This window comes from Rhyacophila brunnea, unplaced genomic scaffold (genome assembly GCF_057557595.1).
Source record: "Rhyacophila brunnea isolate RB1 unplaced genomic scaffold, BYU_Rbru_1.0 scaffold_16, whole genome shotgun sequence".
Classification (NCBI taxonomy): Eukaryota; Metazoa; Arthropoda; class Insecta; order Trichoptera; family Rhyacophilidae; genus Rhyacophila; species Rhyacophila brunnea.
Genome location: NW_028232816.1, coordinates 27,335,273 through 27,356,170, shown reverse-complemented (window position 1 = coordinate 27,356,170; position 20,898 = coordinate 27,335,273). Strand labels below are relative to the sequence as shown.

At 33.2% G+C, this 20,898-nt stretch overlaps 1 protein-coding gene across 1 annotated transcript in view; it reads right to left on the bottom strand.

The window, feature by feature from the left end:
* Sema1a (semaphorin 1a) overlaps window positions 1-20,898 on the bottom strand; it is a 156,038-nt gene that overhangs the window by 30,866 nt on the left and 104,274 nt on the right. Inside the window, exons 3-5 of the mRNA XM_085943447.1 lie at window positions 9,477-9,672; window positions 7,881-7,985; window positions 6,155-6,243 (exon numbers count right to left, since the gene is read on the bottom strand). Of these exons, the coding sequence (XP_085799573.1) occupies window positions 6,155-6,243; window positions 7,881-7,985; window positions 9,477-9,672 (390 nt within the window). The remainder of the gene's footprint in view (window positions 1-6,154; window positions 6,244-7,880; window positions 7,986-9,476; window positions 9,673-20,898) is intronic.

Genomic DNA, 20,898 nt, shown 5'->3' with positions numbered 1-20,898 from the left:
AACTGAATAGTGTAACCCACTGCAAAGATTTTTTATCAAAAGACAATTGATGTAAATCACTATTCCATGTTGGTTACACCATTTGCCCTGTTCGCTCATTCGGAAAGTTTATTCGCCACGTGCGGTTTGTCAAGTGATCGGAGGTGTATTAAAAATATCATCATCATCAGCCCGGGTCAATCCACTGCTGGATGAAGGCCTCCCCAAGCTTTCTCCAACTCTCTCGGTCATGTGTATTTCCGCCGAACTTTACCAGTTCGTCAATCCAGCGGATTTTAGGGCGGCCCTGTGGCCGTTTCATGCCCCTTGGGTACAACTGGATGACGGCATTTGTCCAGCGGCCGTCCTTTCGGCGAGCAATGTGCCCCACCCATCTCCATTTTAGCTGTTTGGCAACATCTATTACATCGCGTAATCCTATCTGCTTCCTAACCCATTCGTTTCTCTTACGGTCCTTTCGCGTGATGCCCAACATACACCTCTCCATGCCTCGCTGTGCGACTCTTAGCCTTTGGACATCTCTCGTGTTGAGGGTCCACGTCTCGCAGCCATACGTGAGCACGGGTAGCACACATTGGTTGAACACCCTACGCTTAAGACATAATGATAGGTCACTCTTGAAGATACTATTCAGACGTCCGAAAGCACTTCATCCCAGCTTTGTTCTTCGAACAATTTCATCGTGCATGCTTCCGTCTATGGACACCTGCTGCTCGAGTTGGGTGCCATAAATACAGATAATCGCAGGGTCACAAGTATACAGGTATACAAGTATAAGGTGTATAAAAAGAGAATATTTTGTTCCTGTTAATAACGTTACCTGAAAAGTTTTCTCTTAAGAGCATACTTCAATGAAAAGGCAAATAATTTCCAACTAAAGGTGCGATGAAATTTAGACTCGCTGCCAATCGGAGAGCGATAGTCGAGCTGTGAACACGTCAATTTGTTTTGTGATGGCGTCGGGGGAATTAATTCTTAAATCGTGTAAAGATGACTAAAAAACGTTACAATTTACTTGAAAAAGAAAACATGTCAATGAATATATTATTATTATTAATAATAGAACAATACAAATAACATTAAATGGATTTTTGATGGGAATTTTTATACCCCATAATAGAATATTTCCGATAAAAACAGTTTTTACTCTGTCCTGAACAATTACAATTTTGAGGGTTACACTAATTGGCCAAAACACCATCGATATTAAAGGGCGGAACGTAAACAAATAGGTATTGCAGCCAACCTTTCAGAGTACTGATGGTTTTCATTGAAGCACACGATGCAATCGCTACCATGAGAAAGTATCGTCATTAAAAAGTTCCGTATTGTAATGTCGATTTATTGGACATGAAAATTTGTCACAAGGGTGCCTCTAAAGCTGTCAACGCCACACGTAACCACTGTTTGAGAGTAAGTTTTGTGGAAATGCTTTAATAAAATTGTAAGATAATTTTATCATCATAATATTTATTTAATTTATTTGAATAACATAATATACCTTTAATAATATCATTTAAAATGATTTTTTAAGACTTTTATTAATCCCTGAAATCTGCCACCCGGGTGTTTCGTACCCCTTAAGCTTGTGCTACATTGGTAGGAAAGTCAGATGATTTTCAGCTTTTCTCGCGTGGGGCACCCCTGATCTTGCGAATTTTTAAGTCCTCGGTCAAATATGTTTGATATTTTGCTTGCTGAGTTGCCAGAATTCGTCCGTTAATCACTACCTAAGTTCAATTTGACATTAAAGCGCGAATCAAATTAAGGTGCCTGTCGCCTACTGTCACGCTGTCGCGCCGACAAATTTAATATATGGTTTCGTCATTTTGCAGAATATTTCGAACCGTCACCATCTCTGTAAATTCACTGAGGAATGACACTGATAAAGAGTGCCAACTATAATTTATTAGTAATTTGAATTATTATTAATTAGGCATGTTAATTTCAATTAATTTTAACAGTTTCTACGTGTGCGTACGTTAAAATTACTTGCGACATGATACCCATTGATAATATTTTGAACAGAACATTCTTATATACTTATATATATGCTTATATACATAGTGCCAACCGTTAAAAACAAAAAAAACGTGATTTTGACATGACAGTCGAAAAGTGTAGGCATCTAGAAGAAGATGATAAAAACGTTTATTGAGTCATGCGGGTGTCGATACTCGATGTAGTGCAGTACGCGTGAGGTGATCAGATCACTGTTGTTCTGGCGATTTCGGCAGATTTTGCCAACCTGACAATGTTCGTTTAAAGGTTCAACATGTGGTACGAGATGGGAGCATACGTCTGATAACTTTATAAACACCAAGAAAAACGACATTATACACTTTTTTCCAGTAGCGGCAGCTATATAGCGTGATAATATATAACATAACATAATTCGCGCTTAACACGCAATCATTGGTAACGAATAAAAACTGTAAGTAATTAATTGTTCTAAAATTTAAAATGACAAATCTGTTAATTTACATATTAACAAATGGGAGTTTAGCAAATATTTTTTAATTTAACTAATGAAATTCTTAAAAAAGAAAATGTAAGATGTAATTTTCAATGTTATATTATTTTATTCAAATCTACATATTGTGAATAACACAAAATTTCAGGATTATCGGAAGGCATTATCACTTCACTCTCTTGCATCTCTTACGTGATATTTTTTTTTTTTTATTTATTAAGGAAACAAACAGTTACATTTTGATTACAGAAATATGTTTAAAAATGGAATGGTGAAAAGTTATTGCAGTCGGTAAAGTTTCCATATATAAATTATAATATAGTTACGCCTAACAAGATAGAAAGTTAGAAGAACTTAAATATAAAGAAATTACATAAGAAAATGAGGAAGAATAATGAATAATTATAGACAAAAAAGTAACATTTTTTAAAAAATATAAATATCTATATTATATTGTGTGTTAAGAATTATTGAAATTTATACATAATATGGGTGATCTAAGTAAATTTCATGTTTTGAACGTCCTGAATTTTAATTTGTTATGTCCACAATGATTTGTTTTATTAAATAAATAAATTCACTCAATCAATAATAATATATTTCATAGATTATTACTGATCTAAAGACATAGACGTTTTCAATAATGCTTTTGAAACTTTATTTTACAGTATAAAATTGTTTATGTTGTTTTATATTTTTCTTGTTCTATCTTGTGAGAGGAATATTTGTTATAATGTAAATCTCTTATTGTGAACATCCTGAATGTTAATTTATTGTGTCCACAATGTTTTGTTTTCATAATTAAATAAATATATACATATGTAATATTGCGATAATCACAACTTTTGATTTTTGATAGTTCGACATTTTTACTCGTTTGTTGATAGTCCGTTTGTCAGTAGCAGACCATAAACAAATCGGACGATCTATTGTCCTCGGAATTTTGGCTCGCCAATGGAGCGCCTGCATAAACACCCCCGCTATGTGCGGATATGGCACAGAAATAAGAAAATAACCATATTCATAAATCGTCTCTGTTCTGGCAGAACACACTAACTGGAGAATACTAGTTTTGAGTAATTTGACTTTGAAGTTGTTAAAATGTTTGAAATGGTCTATCATGTGAGTTTATTAAGTACTCGTAAAAAGGATGACTTTAAAATAAAGACTTTATTTATTAAGAAGGTTTCCAGACGGTAAAGTTTGAAATAAGGAACATTTTGGTACAACTAACTCAATATATAATTTTTTTGAATTAGTGTCTCCTGCCAGAACAGTGACGAAATGTTCACGAAACTGCGTCCATTAGTAAGTCGGCGAGAGAAACATACAACCTTTTAATACAAACGCAACGATATAAAATGTCTTATATCAATTTACATCGTAAATCTTGCAAACCCAAATGGAATCAATAAGTTATTTTTAACCCATAAAAACCCGGGAACGTATGTGCCCGAATAGAAAAGTTTGGAATAAAGTTGTAACGAAATTAATCAGAGCATCCGAGTACCCACTTAAATATTCCACTCTAAAAACAGTGGAAAGTGAAATTTTCAGCATTTTCTACAAAAAAAGGCAAATGGAAAGCATCGTGAAAGTTTTCGGCGCAAGAAGAGACGGGGATGAAAACAGAGAGAGAGGGAAATCTAAGGTAATGCGCACATTGGAAAAATTAGACTGAACCATGTTTATGTCTACGATTTCGTCATGTAGTTAGAAGACTAAAAGGATTTTGAGAGCCAAATTCCAAGACGTATTTTATTTGATCGCGGTATGAATATTGCTTATTATATTCATTCTAGGAACTCTTGAAAAAGCTTTCCACGTATTATTTGATTACCGTTTACGACTCTACGATATTCAAATAAAACATTATTGAATCCACTCCAACTTTAAATGATTCAGCCAAGAATGAAAAAAAATCGAGCAGAATAACGTCAACAAATAAAATTTAGTGCAATTAATTATAAATTCATTTATGAACTCAAGTAAGTAATGCATTAATTTAAATTACAAAGATGATAGCCATTTATTTATATAATTTGAAACTGCAGAAAAGTAGTGGCAACGCATTTAAAAAAATTAAATAATTTAGAATTCCAATCGGTCAAGAATCAAGTATATTTGAGATTTTAACTAGTTTAATTTCAGTTAACTCATGCAGCGCTTACGTCACGGCTGCCATTTCGGCATTAGATGGCCATTAGATATAATTAGCATGTCATATAAATGTGGTAATTAAATATTAATTAATTGTTAAGATACAATATTACGATTACTTGGCGTTACAGCGCGATATGTGCACGGCCGCCATTCATGACGCTATGGACGTGTCATAACCAGCGTTGCCAGATCTAACATTTTTCGATAGCTTCTATCTTCGATCTAGCTTGCAAAAAGTGCATCTGGCTTATGGCGTTTTTACTGGCGTTTTTTGATGCATCCAACAGCTTTAAATGTGTTGAAAAACGCTATATATTTAGTTTATTTATTTTTATGCGCATCAAATTTCTGATTATCGAATGCTTAATGCAGGTAGGTGGGTGCCTATTTAGTAAGAAATAAAACATAGTGAAATAAATTCATCCATTATTTAATGATTTTTATATAATTCCGAATCTCCGCTCATATCAAATAATAATTTAACAATTTATTCATCTAAAAGGAATGTTCTTTAATAATTATCTATGTATGTCCAACAAGAAAGAAGCTCTCGTCTTCAACATGAAACGAAACTTGAACGCCGTTGACACAATATAGGTATTTGTTGTCAATTTTGAAATACATTTCTGTTAAAATGTGTAGTTTTACACATTTTTTTTTTTCGATTTTTGCAGTTTTTTTTTGATTCACAAAGTTTTAAGTTGCAAATTTTATTTTCACAAAATCTAGCGTTTTTTCCTGCCAAATAGCTTGTTTTCATACCCCGTCTGGCATGTTATTGTCAACGACAGTTGGCAACACTATTATTCGTGCGCAGTAGAAGAAATAGTAATCTGCGCAATTTCAAGGTTTAGTTGTTCCACTATTATCGGAATATCGTCACTATAGGATTGGTTTGTCGAATATCCGTTTTTGTCGAAATCGACCTTTTAATGCAGAATGTTATTTTCTATCTAAATGGACTAGAACCATCCTTTTCTTTAAATCACTTTGTAATGGTAATGAATACATCATTCATATGCTGTAAAAATAACAATTTAAATATCTCCATGTATTTAAATATAGGATTATGAAATTTGTTTTCGTCTCCTGAACATTTGGTCTATTCGACAAACCAATCCTACAGCGACGATAATATGGCAAAGGAATATAATATTTACCACGAAATGACTACATAAGCTATAACATATTATTATGTATTATGTTTTATGCATTTGTTTCTACACTAGTTAAATGTACCTGTTTTTGGTTCGATAGTTAAAATATTTCTGTCAAGTGTGACAGTTACCGTACACGGTAAACATTTTAATTTGAACTTAGTAAAATTGAAAACCAAATCGAATATATTTTAATAGCCCTCTAAATTCGGCCGCCCTCGTTTAATGTACATTTCGCGCGGTAGCAGGGGTGGCCCTGTCTACGCGTGGGCATGAAAATAGAGCGTGGGCCTAGTAAAACATCAGAATGTATCAATGGAAGAGGTTCAGTGATAACTGTCAATAAAGGGAAGCGATTTACCTTGCCACAGTTGATGTATTCGACGGCTGTCTCTCGGAAGAAGAAGTAAATGAAATTCCCATGTTCCATGGATCCTGTGAAGTCAGGGGCTGGAAATAGAAATATAAATGGTATAATATATTAACAAAAGCGTAAAAACAATAGAGGTATTGGTATATAATTACATACTAAAAATAATTACAAGATAAAAATAACTTTTTACATACCACGTTTTTAAATTTTATTGGTTGATTCATATAAACTTGACAATCCTATGTATTAATAATTTAGGACAAATAAGGCAATTGTCAACAAATCATTTTTTTGCTATTTTGCAACAAACAAACAAATATAGAATACTGAAATGTCATTTTGATTTCCATAGTGACGCACGTATATATTAATAATTTTATTACTAGGACCACCCCTTAGCAACCAATAATAGTGGATTGGATTACGGATTTCTTCCAAAATAACTTTTCATGCAAAACAGAATTAACTGAAAATGAATTCAATTCTACTTAAAGATGGCTAAAAGTATTAAAAGAATGCATTGGCATCGTATTCTGGTATATTCTAAAAGTTTCAAATGTCTAGCTAGTCGGGAAGTTAGTTAAAAATCGATTGCAAGATTTGTAGTGGATAAAAAACCACCGGACAAACAAGAATACGAGCTAAGAAAAACGTGGTAATAATAAGTATTTACAATGAATTATTAGAAAATACTAAATCTAACATTACCCATACTGAATAGTGGGAAATTGAGGTATTTTGTGTAAAAATAATACCAAAAAATATTTATAAGTGAGATTTCATTGTTAAATGACTGAATTAAAGAAAAATAAATAAATTTTATACTATTAATTAATATAATTATTAACTGATGAAATTTATACAGCAGTGTGATTTATATTCGCGATACATCGATCGAAAGCGTGACTAAATTGTCTCTTTTACACGGTATGGGCAACTCTGTCCTGCTAATTAAAAAGAGTATTTTTGATTTTAGTGAAATTTTTGTAGGGGATTTAAACTACCCTTTCTCATATATTATAGACGCGTGTCGATTTAGAGATTTGTCAAAACAATCCAATAATTTTACATAATAATATATGAGAAAGGGTAGTTTAAATCTTCTACAAATCTACAACATTTTCATTGAATTGAAAATACTGTGTCACTGGAAGAAATCATTATTTCACCTAATTAATACATCAATAATTTATCATATTACAACATTTTTATTAGGTCGTATTCTTATTTGTCCGGTGGTTGTTTATCCAGTACAAATCTTGCAATCGATTTTTAACTAACTTCCCAACTATCTAGACATTTCAAACTTTTCGAATATACCAGAAAACAATGCCAATGCATTCTTTTAATACTTTTAGCCATCTTTAAGTAGAATTGAATTAATTTTCAGTTAATTCTGTTTTGTATGAAAAGTTATTTCGGAAGAAATCCGTAATCCAATCCACTATTATTGGTTGCTAGGGGTCTGTGGTCCTAGCAACTAAATTATTAATATATACGTGCGTTACTATGGAAATCAATATGAAATTCAAAATGACATTTCAGTATTATTTCTATCAAGTACAATTTTTTGTGATCGTTTAAGCTAGTCTAGTCAAGTTTATATGATTCAACAGAAAATTTAAAAACGTCGTAGGTATATAAAAAGTTTTTTTATCTTGTAATTATTTTTATTAAACTTTAAAATGCTTAACGAAATTAAATCGTTTCTTACCATTGAGGCTCATAGAGTCATATTGTTCTGTTTGTAAAGGTTCTCGGTAAATGATTGGATCCATCCCGCTGAAATCAGCCACCGTACCAGAGTAAATGAATCCATCTGAAAAGAAACAAGATTATTTAAATTGAAGAAAATATCTATAAATATATTTAATTAACAAAATTGAAGGGTATAAACTTTCTGTTTGTTCGATAACTCAAAAACTACTAACAAGATATCTATTCGCAGAATCTCTCCTTGGGAATTTGTGACACGGTCAAAAATAATTAATAAAGTGTATATTTGGGAGCTATGCCTAAATAATCTATAAACTTTGTAGTAAAGATGTATATTTTATAATGATTTATTATCTTTTCAACGTTGAAATCAACAATGTAAGGCATGATTGTAGATACACATTAGACGATATTTGTGTCGCTACATTTCAAAATCAGCCAAGTCCACCTTTAGGTATTTTTGACTTTTTTGTGAATTGCTGAAGAACTACTGCTTTCTAACATTTCTGCATTATCAAAGTGTGGAATTTATTAATTTTAAAAATTTTATACTCGAAATAATATGAACTTTCACCCTTGTGACTGTGTATTTGAGAAAACAAAAAGCTGTTTTTCTCCTATTCATCTATTATGGAATTAGCTGATTTTGAAATCTAGCGACATATTTAGATTTGGCCACGTGTTTTTTCCGATTTTTACGCGGTGAAAATGAGAACTCTGCCATTCTTGGTAGTATTGACCTGTGTGTCCTCCCAAGGTTCAACTAACCTGCCATTGGTAATTCTAATTGGAAAGGCAATAACTCAAATTACATCTGATATTGTCTTATTCCACCTGCGTGACGATGAGTAGGTATAGGTGGGTACTGTTTTATAAATTCTTAAAATTGGGCCTGCTTAGCTCATTCGGTGTACTTCATTGTATCTAATTTATATATATTTTTCGCATTTACACTTTTCTACTGTTTAATAACTTTTATATAATGTTTTAATAATATTTCTTTGTTTCTAAATGTCATGTCGTGAACGTCTTAAATTAATAATTTGTAATGTTCACTCTTATGTAAAAAATATGTGAAAGTGGAGGTTTATATTAACAGATTTTGTTTTTACGAGAAGTGGATGTCAGCCACTTGCTCAACCTATTAGGTCCATACTCTGACTCATACACAAATTGAAAAACAATAATTATGATTATGTAGGTACTTGTCAGACCCAGGATTTGAACCTGGGACCCACGACGCTAGAGGCCGACGCTTAAGCCATCATAAATCGTCCAGTGTTCGAATTTAGAACTAAGTTTACCACAGTATAAAAAGTATTGAATGATATGTCATTGGTGCCCTCACTCAGCGGACAACTTATACTGCTGGATCCATATTTATAAAATTGTCGACTTTCTCTATCTCGTAACCATATGATTGATGGAGCTTGAGAGACCCTATTTTGCGATAATATATTTTATTTACGCTAATTTTTTTGACAGTTTCTTCCAGTACGAATGGTAACTAAATAGATGTATAATATAAAGTATCTTTCGCAATTTAAAAAAGGTCCAAGTTTGGCAGTAAATAGTAATTAAGTTAGGACCTTACCAGAAATTACTGCCGTGGAATTGTGCGTCGGGTCGTAAGGACAAACAGCCTGCCCTGCCCATTCCCTTTCGTTGTAGTACCCCTCCTTTTTGACCAGGTACTCCCTGCAGATAGGCTTGTAGGCGTTGGTGCCACAGATCGTGATGTATTCTGGAGTCATCCTGCCCAGGATGCGAATGTAGTTTTGACAGCGATCCTGTGAATAAAGTAAAGTATTTTATTAAAAAAAAGTATTGTAGTGAATATTTTAAATGTCAGAAAGAATTTTCACAAGATAACTGTATAAAATAAATTGCAGGTATGTTAACACGAGGGAAAAAGTAAAACTTAATACCGACAATTAAAGTGAAATTTAACTTGGCATTTGAAATGTATTACAACTCACTAAAGCCTCAATTACATTGAGCTTCTTTACGAGCTGTTTATTGGCGAATATAAAAGCGGGCGATTCAGCTACTGCTTAATTTGATTTGTGTAATTTGATGATTACACACAAAACTTTCCATTCGCTGAGAAGCCACAAGCCAGCGACTATTTTGACGGAACGTAGTTCGCTTTTTTACCGGGAGGTTGGTAATGCGCTCTACTGTGCAGACGCAGTAGGCACACACGCCGGCGTGTAGCGTGCAAAGTTGACCGGCTTTCAACTTTTCTCGGTAGAGTGTTTACAACCTGCTTATTAGCTTATTCGATGATTACACTGGGCGACTTTACAGGCAGATTGTAAATTCGCCAATAAACAGCTCGTAAAGAAGCTCAATGTAATTGAGGCTTAATACCTACAACATCACACATATTTAAAGATGCCAAAAAACAATTAATTAAAAAAAATATATAAAAATATTTCACAATAATTGATCCTAAAGAAGGATCATCTTCTTTTCATACTGAAGAAATATTTAAATATCGACTACTTAATCTGCACACCAGCCAACTGCAGTTTTGAACAAAAATTAAAATTTGTTATAAAGCATGTTTTCTATGCTCACACAAAATTTAAAATTCCTAAGCCTATAAATACATAATGTGTTATAGTTCTTCACACAAAGCAGCCAACTGCAGGTGTCAAATTTCCAATATCGTAAATGGAACAACACGCTCTTTGTATACATTTTCTTTTCTATAAAAGGGAAGCTAAAATAGTTTCTTAATTCATAGTGCAATTTATTTGTAATTTTTTTTCCAGGTGTATTTTTGGAATTGTCAAATTCCGCCCGATTGTTAAATTATTATTTTTTTTTCTCTTTCTTGAACATTACATAAGAAAGTTAAATCACATAAGAAAGAACCTCTACCAAATTATTTAGTTAAACCATGCAAATGTAATTCTAATGCCGTACATTATCATGTAGTTATAAGAAATCGGCTTTGACATGTATATCATTGTGCAAATGTGTAAGTAGTGTTTGAAAAAACTGTGATCATGATACTTAAAGCAGTTTGAATACTTGACTTGTAGTTTCTTTTTTTTAATAAATGTGTACTTATTGTGGTCAGTGGTTATCGTTATTTCATTTATTCACCTACCTATATATGCAACCTACACTGTTTCTGGATTAATCATAATACTAAAACTAATGTCATATGCATAGATATAGTAAAGAAACCAGTCTGGGTGATTCTATACAAAAATGCTACTAAATAAAATAATTTAGAGCCAAGGAGGATCCTACGAATCGATAATTTTGAACACATTGCACTACTCGCTATTTTTATTTTTTCGAATGGGACGATCCGTTCTACGACCATGCCGGTGGCATGGTATAATTATTGCATTTTAAATCAATCCCTGATTCGGTCTTGGTTTTATTGAAGAACTCAGAACAACTTTGTGTGGGTAATAAGAAAAAAAATTAAAACCTCAATAAAAAAAAAAATTACCACTAATATCGCCTGGCAACATCGACATTATATATCTTTGTGGCCCCTACAACCTATTCCAATTGTCAGAATGCGTTGCGCATATTATGTATACGAAAAGTCTATGGGATCCTGCACTAAATGGAGTTAGCTGGTTTGCTGATTAAACAGTCTATATATATTACGATAGTTAATTCATTGATCTGACATGAAAATCCATTCGCATATTAAGTAGGTACGAATGTTCGATATTAGTATACTTTAATACATCTATGTAGCATACATATTTAAAACAAAAACAAGACTAGAAAAGATTGCGGTAGATATTCTAAAACCGCAACTGTCATCTTGTTAAAAGTGAATTTATTGTATGATATTATTATTAATGCAAAAATACGTGTACGAATTATAATTAGCCGAAACCAGTACGTCGATTCACAAAAGGCAGAAAAGCTTTACAATCAAATAGAATTTTCAATGTTCAGTTCGAAAATCTTTCAAATTATAAAGGCTTCATTAAACGTATTCATAAAACAGCTATTGACTTTATTGACTGTGACAGGGAGTTCAATCATTAGTAATCGGTTTACAAATTCTAATAATATTCAAAATGGTGGGCATGAAACGCGTATAGTAAATTCAAATAATAGTGTGTTGATAAACCATCGCAATTGCGTGTAATTATATCAATATATGTACATTAATTGCTAATTAGAGGCGTCAGTAAATTATTTGACATCGCGTTTAGTAAATGCGACGTGTTTAAAATAAATACATATCAATGCAAAATGTGAAAGTATTTAAATTCGAAATTGTGCAAATGTGACAAACTTTCGGATCAAATTACGCAAAAAATATACACACTATTTAACTAAAAAATATTTTAGCTATAGTGCGTGTGTCGATCGTGCGAATATCGAATACAATATGTGTTGATTAAAATGTTAATTAACTTTTATTTTATTTGACCATGTCGGATCCTAATAAGAACATATTATGGGCCTATTATGGAGGTATGGTGGAAGTTTGTATTAACAGATTTTTGTTTTTACGAGAAATGGGTGTAAGCCACTTGCTCAACCTATAAGGTCCATACTTTGACTCCAAACACAACATGCAAAATAATATGTTTAATTTTGCCAGATCCGTGATTCGAAATTGGGACTTACGACATTATACGCCGACACGCAAGCCGATCGGCCACCGTGAGCGACCATACATAATATAATGGCGTTGTGAACTCAGCGACACCAAGTCAACTGGCCGCTTGTTATCTTGGCGCCGATAGAGATTAATGAAATTGATTCACCAACCAATGCTAAAATGTGAAAAATATATAAATAAATTCGCTAAACATAACGACTGCCGCATTCTAATTGTCAAATGCCGTTTATCGTATAAGCAAAATATTAGAAAGGGGGCCTTTTATACTATCAGCGCCTTGGGCCTCCACGTACTTAGCACCATCACTACAATGGGCCGACCGAAGACATTCTTACATTGAAAAAAAAAATGAAGGCGTCAAATCTATGTGATTACATGTGAAAGCGTGTTATTGTATTATATCAATGGAGTTTTAATTAAATTTGAATTTAAAATCAATTTTTAACAGACATCTTGTGCCTGAAATCTGAAAAGCACAAGTATTTTCATCGCTTTTCATATGTTTCAGGTACCTAGAGAAAATTGATAATATAAATATTATTTTTTGTCAGTGAAACATAAGTTCAAAATATATCACGAGCCAAGCAATAATATTACAATGCGTAGAATAAGCCAACAAATAAGGGTTAGAATTCACAAAGGGGTGAAAACTTCACGGCGTTGTTTTACCAACCCTATCTGCGAAGTAGTACTTCTTATCTTATTTCTACAATCTTTCCTTTCGCTAATTGCTTTTCTCGCTCTCTGTCTTTCTCTATGTTTTGGCAACCTTTATTATTATTATGTTATCAGTGTTGTCTTTGGCCAAAGAAAGCGCGGGAAAGCGTTTGCTTGTCATGAAGGCGACCTAATTTGAAAAAAGAATTCGGTCGGAATATGGTTTTTTGATTATTAAGAATACACGTACGTTCCATATCATTAATTGTGGATTACAATATGGCTGTTAATTAAGATAATTATTCAACACATTCAGTCATTATATTCGTTAATAATTTCACAGAAATAAAAATTTTAACGATAAAAAATGTAATGTATGTAAATGACCTAAAAAAATTAAATTGTCTACGTTGGACGCATCCAAGGACGCGCCAAGCGGGGGTATTAGAGGTGCAAAACACCCGGGCGGCATAAGTCCGAAAATCAATATTTTTTTAATAAATAAATTTTATGAAGTAATATATTAAGTACCCACGTTCGTTTTTTACTACCGAAGAGCGTCACTTAGCATAGGGTGGCAAATAAAGCATTTAGGGTAAATTATAATTAAGAAAATCAGAGCCACACAGGTGCTAGAAAATACAATTTGTGTCATAAGTGTGATTCACGGCCAGTAAAGAAGTCGCCTGCAATATGTGAAATTATTTAGGGCATCCAATGATTGCTTTAATATTCCTATGCGACATGTATACAAGATAAGACAAAGACAAACGGACAGACAGGCATTCATTTTTATATATAAGATAATATAGTCTATCTATACTCTTCGCGCAAGTGCAAGCAATAAGTTGACAAAGTTTTATCGCAATCGGATGGACGGTATGGCAGCGCATAAAACACGAACAAACAAACAAATATTTATTTTTATATTATAGGTTTTTAACAGGACGTATTGAAAATCCGTTAACCTCAAATGAGTAGTTCGTTTTTTTACCGGCAGATAAAGATCTTACTATCTATATATATTACAGATCTTACTTGCGCGGAAAAAATCATCACAATTTGGAATCTTCCAATCTTGTTTGATTTATACACGCAATCTTGCCAACTGCAGGATAATACATGTTTCCCCATACATTTTCTTTCTGTGCACAGTGTAAACGGGGTATTATGATGTGTTATCAAAATATAATATATATTTTCACCTCTTTATCTATATTTTTTCTGTTGAGATGCTTTAAAAAGTATGCAAGCCAGAAATTTCCTAATTATCTTTACCCGTTCATTATAATAATATACTACGTCCCTTTCGCGTAATTCAACCCCAGTTCGTTAAAAAGAGATGTCAAAAAGCATTTCGGCACAGGATATTTCTGAAAGAATCCTTTATGAAAACGTACGTCGGAAAATTTGGTCGAATTAATAATATCTGGACATCACATAGACGCCTCGTCTCCCACACGCAGGCCTAATCCCCTCAGAGTCGAAAAGAGACGCAGCAGGAATTATAGAACGCGTTACCAGTCTAATGAGTCCATCTATTATTCGTGATGCTATCAAAGAGCGCTTCCATTATCTGACGAAAGTGCGCCACTGCGCATGCGCACATCTCCAGGGATGCATATTATTAACGTGAAGGTAGCTACAGTGATAATATTGCATACTATAGTTTGACAGTAATTATCATATATGGGAAAAATGGCTTCTAATACTGCGAATAATAAAAAGAACATAGCTTATTGTTAAAGCTTACTGTTACGATTTATCTAATTCTATTTCGACCACTGGAACTTTTATGGTACCATCTTTGGAAAGTCGGCGTTCTATATCTGATCAATATTTTCTTTTTAAAATTATCAATGGTTTTGTTGACTCGCCAAACCTACTCGAAAGGGTGGGTTTCTATTGTCCATTAAGATTTACGCGAAACCAAACTTTGCACCATATCAGTCGTAGCGGTTCTAATTATGCACAAAACTCTTTTATTCGGCGCTCTCGTTTAAATTATAATATGTATTTCTCCACCGTTGATCCTTTAATAATTCATCTGTTTTATTTAAACGCGCTATCTCCAAAATTTTGTATAAATAGATATATATATGTTACCTTTTTTGTATATAATTTAATTATTCATTATTCTTCCTCATTTTTCTGATGTAATTTTCTTATGTAATTTCTTTATATTTATGTTATTCTTAATCTCTATCTTGTTAGGCTTAACTATAATATTATAATGTATACATGGAAACTTTGCTGGTTGCAATAACTTTTCATTATTAAATTTAAATTTTTTGTAATCAATATGTAACTGTTTGTTTCTTTAATAAATAAAAAAAAAATTAAAAAAAAATAATAATAATTTTTGTACATGATAGTTTACTGGTATATTCGGAAATTCTAACTTTAAGGTCGAGACGAAAACAAAATTGCCTCATGTACAATTCATGTAATTTTAATTGAAATAAGCAAGAATCAACGAAATCTTTGTCGTTACATACTCGTAAACCAATAATATATATTTTTTGCTTTCTATTCTTGGTCGTGGCCATCTTGAATTTCCGTAATCTTCAGATTGACACCCTTATCGGTCGTCTGTTTCTATCGGGGCAGAGTGAAGGATGTCACCAATATCGACATTCACTTGGTCGCTCCTCTGCTTTATCTTCCCTGGATGCTATACCCAACATGACAAGACTCATCAGGTTATACGGTCCGCGCCGAAGAATGTGTCAAAACACTGTAGAACGCATCTCAGACATATTGTCGAGAGCCGTTCCTTCCCGTTCCCGCAGGGTCCATGACTCGATACCAAACGAAAATACACTATTGTTTGCACAAGCATCATTTTTATGACAATAATTGATGTGTCATCACATTTATCAACCTGTGTATGCCTTATTATTTCTGCTTGACATCCGCCTTTTCCACTAATGGTCAATCCCAAATATACAAACTTGTCCACTGTTTTTAGGTTTTGGCCTTGCTGCGTTGGCTATTTCGTTATAACTAAATTAACTTGAGCTCGAAGTCGAGTGTGATACCAACCTAGTAGATGTGGATATAGCGGATGGGTAGATAGGCGAGTTATCTTAAGAAAGTACCTACATTTATTCATTCTGTACCAATGACATCTGGAAAAAAAATGACACTCACTTTTTTGTCGGGTATGCCGAATGGCAAAATCTGTTTTAACGCCATTACAATAAAGGTGATATTGCTATAAATTCCCGATGCTTTTTGTCGGGTCTGCCGAATGGCTTGGTTCGAACGGGTTCGCTCAAATGAACATTGACACTAGAAACACTGTTCTAAAGCCATTACTTACAATAAATGTGATATTGCGATAAATTCCCGATGCGTGATATCGCATAATGGAAATTGCGTGACGTCTACCTATACATGTGCGAATGTCGGTATGCGCGAATTTACTTGCTAGCTACTGTATTGAGTGCGTTGTCCATTAATAATCTCATTGTTCTGTACGTAGGTATATCTGTCATTTTTTTATTTACATATTTCATATCATGGGCGATGTCGCGAGCTGTCGCTGATTTATAATAATTGTAGTAAATCAAATAGCAAAAAATAATGCTAATGTCAAAAAAAAACGTTCGAAGATTGAATATTCAAAACTGGTGGCGAAGTTCAAAATTTTTTCAGTTTTTTTTTTAGAGTTCACGTGCCTAATGAAAAAATGAATTTATAATTAATTTATTATTACGCGTGCTCTAATTATGAACTAATTAAGTAATGCAAGGTTTATACGCCACAGAAGTGGCTGAAGCGCTAAGATCATCCCTGAAATCCCAAACGCATTCTAAGAGATTTGTGCCTGGGAAGAGGGTTTAAGGGCAAATCCCGCACCTAAATCGCGGCGCCAATTTTAATAATGAATAAGACTGGATCAAAGGAACAGCCGGTGTTTGATTTTGAACAATGTAATACCAATTATTACAAGTGATTAGTATAGAGAATTATATTGATAAATACATTAATTAATTTGTTAGTTAATAAAAAATATGATACTTAATTAATTTTAATTGAATTATTTTTTATGATAATAATTAATTTATAATAAGATTATTTATAGAGATTGGATGCATTATGGACAATACTCAAACATTATTTATTTTTTAATTTCATAGTTTTTTAAAGTATTATATCCACGAAATACGGCGTCGTCCTCGGTCACGTTTTCCGTTGAGCCTCATTGATTGATACGAGTGCAGATTCACTAAACTATTCCGGGTGGCAGGTCATAGAGCAAAAATCGCTCTGATGAAAGCCGACCCTCCATAGGGGATGCCATGATATGAAGAAAATGTGGTTGGTAGTTTACCAATAACATTTGGAAGGGAAATTTGTTTCGAATGTTGTATGTATAATTTAATATTTGTCGTATGTGTGTCATGTTGGCACAGATTAATAAGACAGAAATATGAAACACAGACGCCATAACCGAAGATTTTGAAGCCGGATTCGGTTTATGACGTAATGACAGTGAGACTATAAAACGCAAGAAATACAAAGCCCGCTCAATGTCGTCATTAAATGCGCGTTTCCTGTACGAGACATACTTTAATGAATGTTTTATGATGCAGGCATAAATATTGAAAATAACGTTTATGCTATATATTTTCTCCACACTCTATAATGTGTACCTTCTTGAAACCACACCCAGAAGGTAAGGTACTTTCCATTACTTTTATGTAACTGTACTGGCCAGATTATTTATGATATTTCGTGACGGATTTTAGTAGCTCATTCTTTTCCTTCGTGCGATTTGACACTGTGGTAGGTCTACTTAAAAAAATATATAACCATAATTAATACGAGATTAATTTCAATAGTATAAAAGAAAAATATTACTCCTACATTTACTGTGCGTGGGCGTTTGATTTTTTCCGTGAAAATAATAAAAAAAATACAACATAATGCGAGGAAAAAGAACATAATTGAATATTTTTTCTTTATAAAAATGTCCGTTTTTAATTAGACGGAAAAATAAGATTACTCGCAGCAGGCAGAAGAAAATGCCAAGTCATGTAATAGTAGCCGAGAGTGATTTATTACGTAGGCAATGTTTGGTCAACACTCATTAAAATTTCCCTTTTTACTTTGCGCGCGTTTTCTTCGCAGCGAAATATTTTCCAAAAGTCCCAGAAGTTCACGGTCTAGGGATCGCACACTCGCAGTGAAGTTATTATAAAATTTTCCGGTTTTACCTGATGTTTTACCGGTTATCGGGACTTTACGACCGTGACGACGTATGCATGTCAGAGTGAGGTAAACAATATGTAATACATATCATTCATTATCCACCATGCTGTTCTATCAATGATACTTCCACCAAAGATAAAACGAAATAATTACAAGATGAAAAGAACTTTTTATATACAACGTTTTTAATTCTGTTGAATTATTATGCTCAATATGCTCAAACTTATACTTGCTATGAAGTAAATAAAAAACAAACAAGCAAACAATTATAGAATACTGAAATGTCATTTTGACATTTCATTTTGATTTCCATAGTAACGCACATATATATTAATAATTTAGTTGCTAGGACCACCCCCTTAGCAACCAATAATAGTCTTTTACTTTTTATGGATTTTTCTGAAATAACTTTACATACAAAACAGAATTAACTGAAAATGAATAATTCAATTCTGCTTAAATATGGCTAAAAGTATTAAAAGAATGCATTGTCATCGTGTTCTGATATATTCTAAAAGTGTTAAATGTCTAGTTAGTCATGAAGTTAGTTGAAAATCGATTGCAAGATTTGTACAAAACAAACAACCACCGGAGAAACAAGAATACGAGATAATAAAAACATTGTAAAATGGCGATATTGAGGGTGTATACGAGAATTTTAAACAACGAAAAACTCCCTGCCATTTAGTAACATAACGTCTCTACCATCAAAGCGTCTTCGTTCGAGGAATCTGAAGGTTACTGATTAAGAAGTTCTATATTTATGCTTCCATATAGTGTGTATCTGAACCAACTGCTGGTGCGAGCATTCCAGGTATGCTTATATTATAATGCACTAGTGGGCTTTGAAACAGTCTTCACTTTGCGAGTGTAGTCAGATTTATAGTAAGTACACACACACACGTTCTTGCTCGATGGTTTTACGCTCATTACAACATGTCTCAACGTGTGTGCCATCTGACTCGATGGTTTTTTGTTCGACAACGAACAAATTGCGCTATCCGAAAAAGATTGAAGGTCCATAATTCGTGCTCGATGTAATTTGAGTGAGGAAGTGAGGACGCAAGGCTCGTGTGGCCTCGCTCTTACTCGTGGTCGAAATCGTGGCGGTACGACGGTGGCCTCACAGCGTCGGATGTCGAGTTGTTCGATTATTTGGACGCAACGAGTATGCTTCCAAGTCAACATGCTCGATCGAGCAAAACCGTCGAGCAAGAATGTGCGTGGAAGAGCATTGTTTTTTGCAATTAGAAGAAAATTATTAAAATCAGTAAAAGTACTCCCTTGAATAATAAGTGAATGAGTAAATTTACATTTAAAAAAATATATATAATATATAATAGGTATCCCTAAGGCTGCAGACATACAAACAGCACACTATGAGAAATAGAGTTCCCTGATAGGTTAGAAAGGCTTTGATGACAGAACTCACATTATTCAATAAAAAATGTGAGTTATGACACCACCAGTCAACTTTGTTAATGATTTTTACATGGTTTAAAATGACTTGATAGCCAGCTGTTTTTCATTATATAGATTAATGCCTTTAGAATTACTTGGTATGGTATATTTAACTCAAAAACTCAAAATGACAAAATTTTTAAATGTGAGTTATGACTCTAGGCGACTTATTTAATATGCAAAAAAAAATCATACCCTTTTACCGGTAATTTATTAAAAAAAAAACAGTATTTTAGTAAACCGAAAACCGATTTTCGATATCCTCAGTCCGTACATTATGCCCTTTCGTCCGTTCTTTTGGGGCAAACAAATCGGCATCGAAAGACTTTTAAACTGTATTCGGATAATAAGCGAATTTCAATTTTTTTATATTATCCAGTGAATTAAATACTTGGAAACTCTATTATAAAGATAGGCATTTAATATTCTATCGAAACTTTCTTTTCGAGAAAGGAAAAGCTCGTTCGAAAATAACAAAATGAATTTATAAGCTAATGGAAATGGCGCGAATAACATTGTTGGTTGAATGAATATCTATATTTTAATGTAAAATTGTACCAGTGGCTGAGAATTCGTATTGAAGTATTATTCAGAATAACATCTCAGAAACTTAGGTACATACGAAATTTTCTAAAAATATGCAACTGAGATATTATTTAAAATTATATTCATAGGTGGTGACCACAGAACAGATTGATAAATAGATTTCAGATTGGCTATATTTTAAAGCATGGTTTTGGATGTGTGAGTGTCCTACAAAAATAAAGCACACATTATATACGTGTATTATGTGTGTTATAACCTTCAAATACATCAATTTTGACTGAGAGTCAATGCATAAATATAGAACAGTTATCAGATGAAGGACAAGCTTAGAATGGTGAATTCTGGACACATGTTTAAGTTTATCCCATATTCTTCCACACTCGAGATTGGTTGCCTTTTACTCCACACCCGTTAGGTATTTCAGATCCCATTAATTCTGTGGTGGCCATCTTATATTGAATCAAGGTATTAACAATAGGCACTGACTTTCATCGCTAGATGGCGTCTATCTATA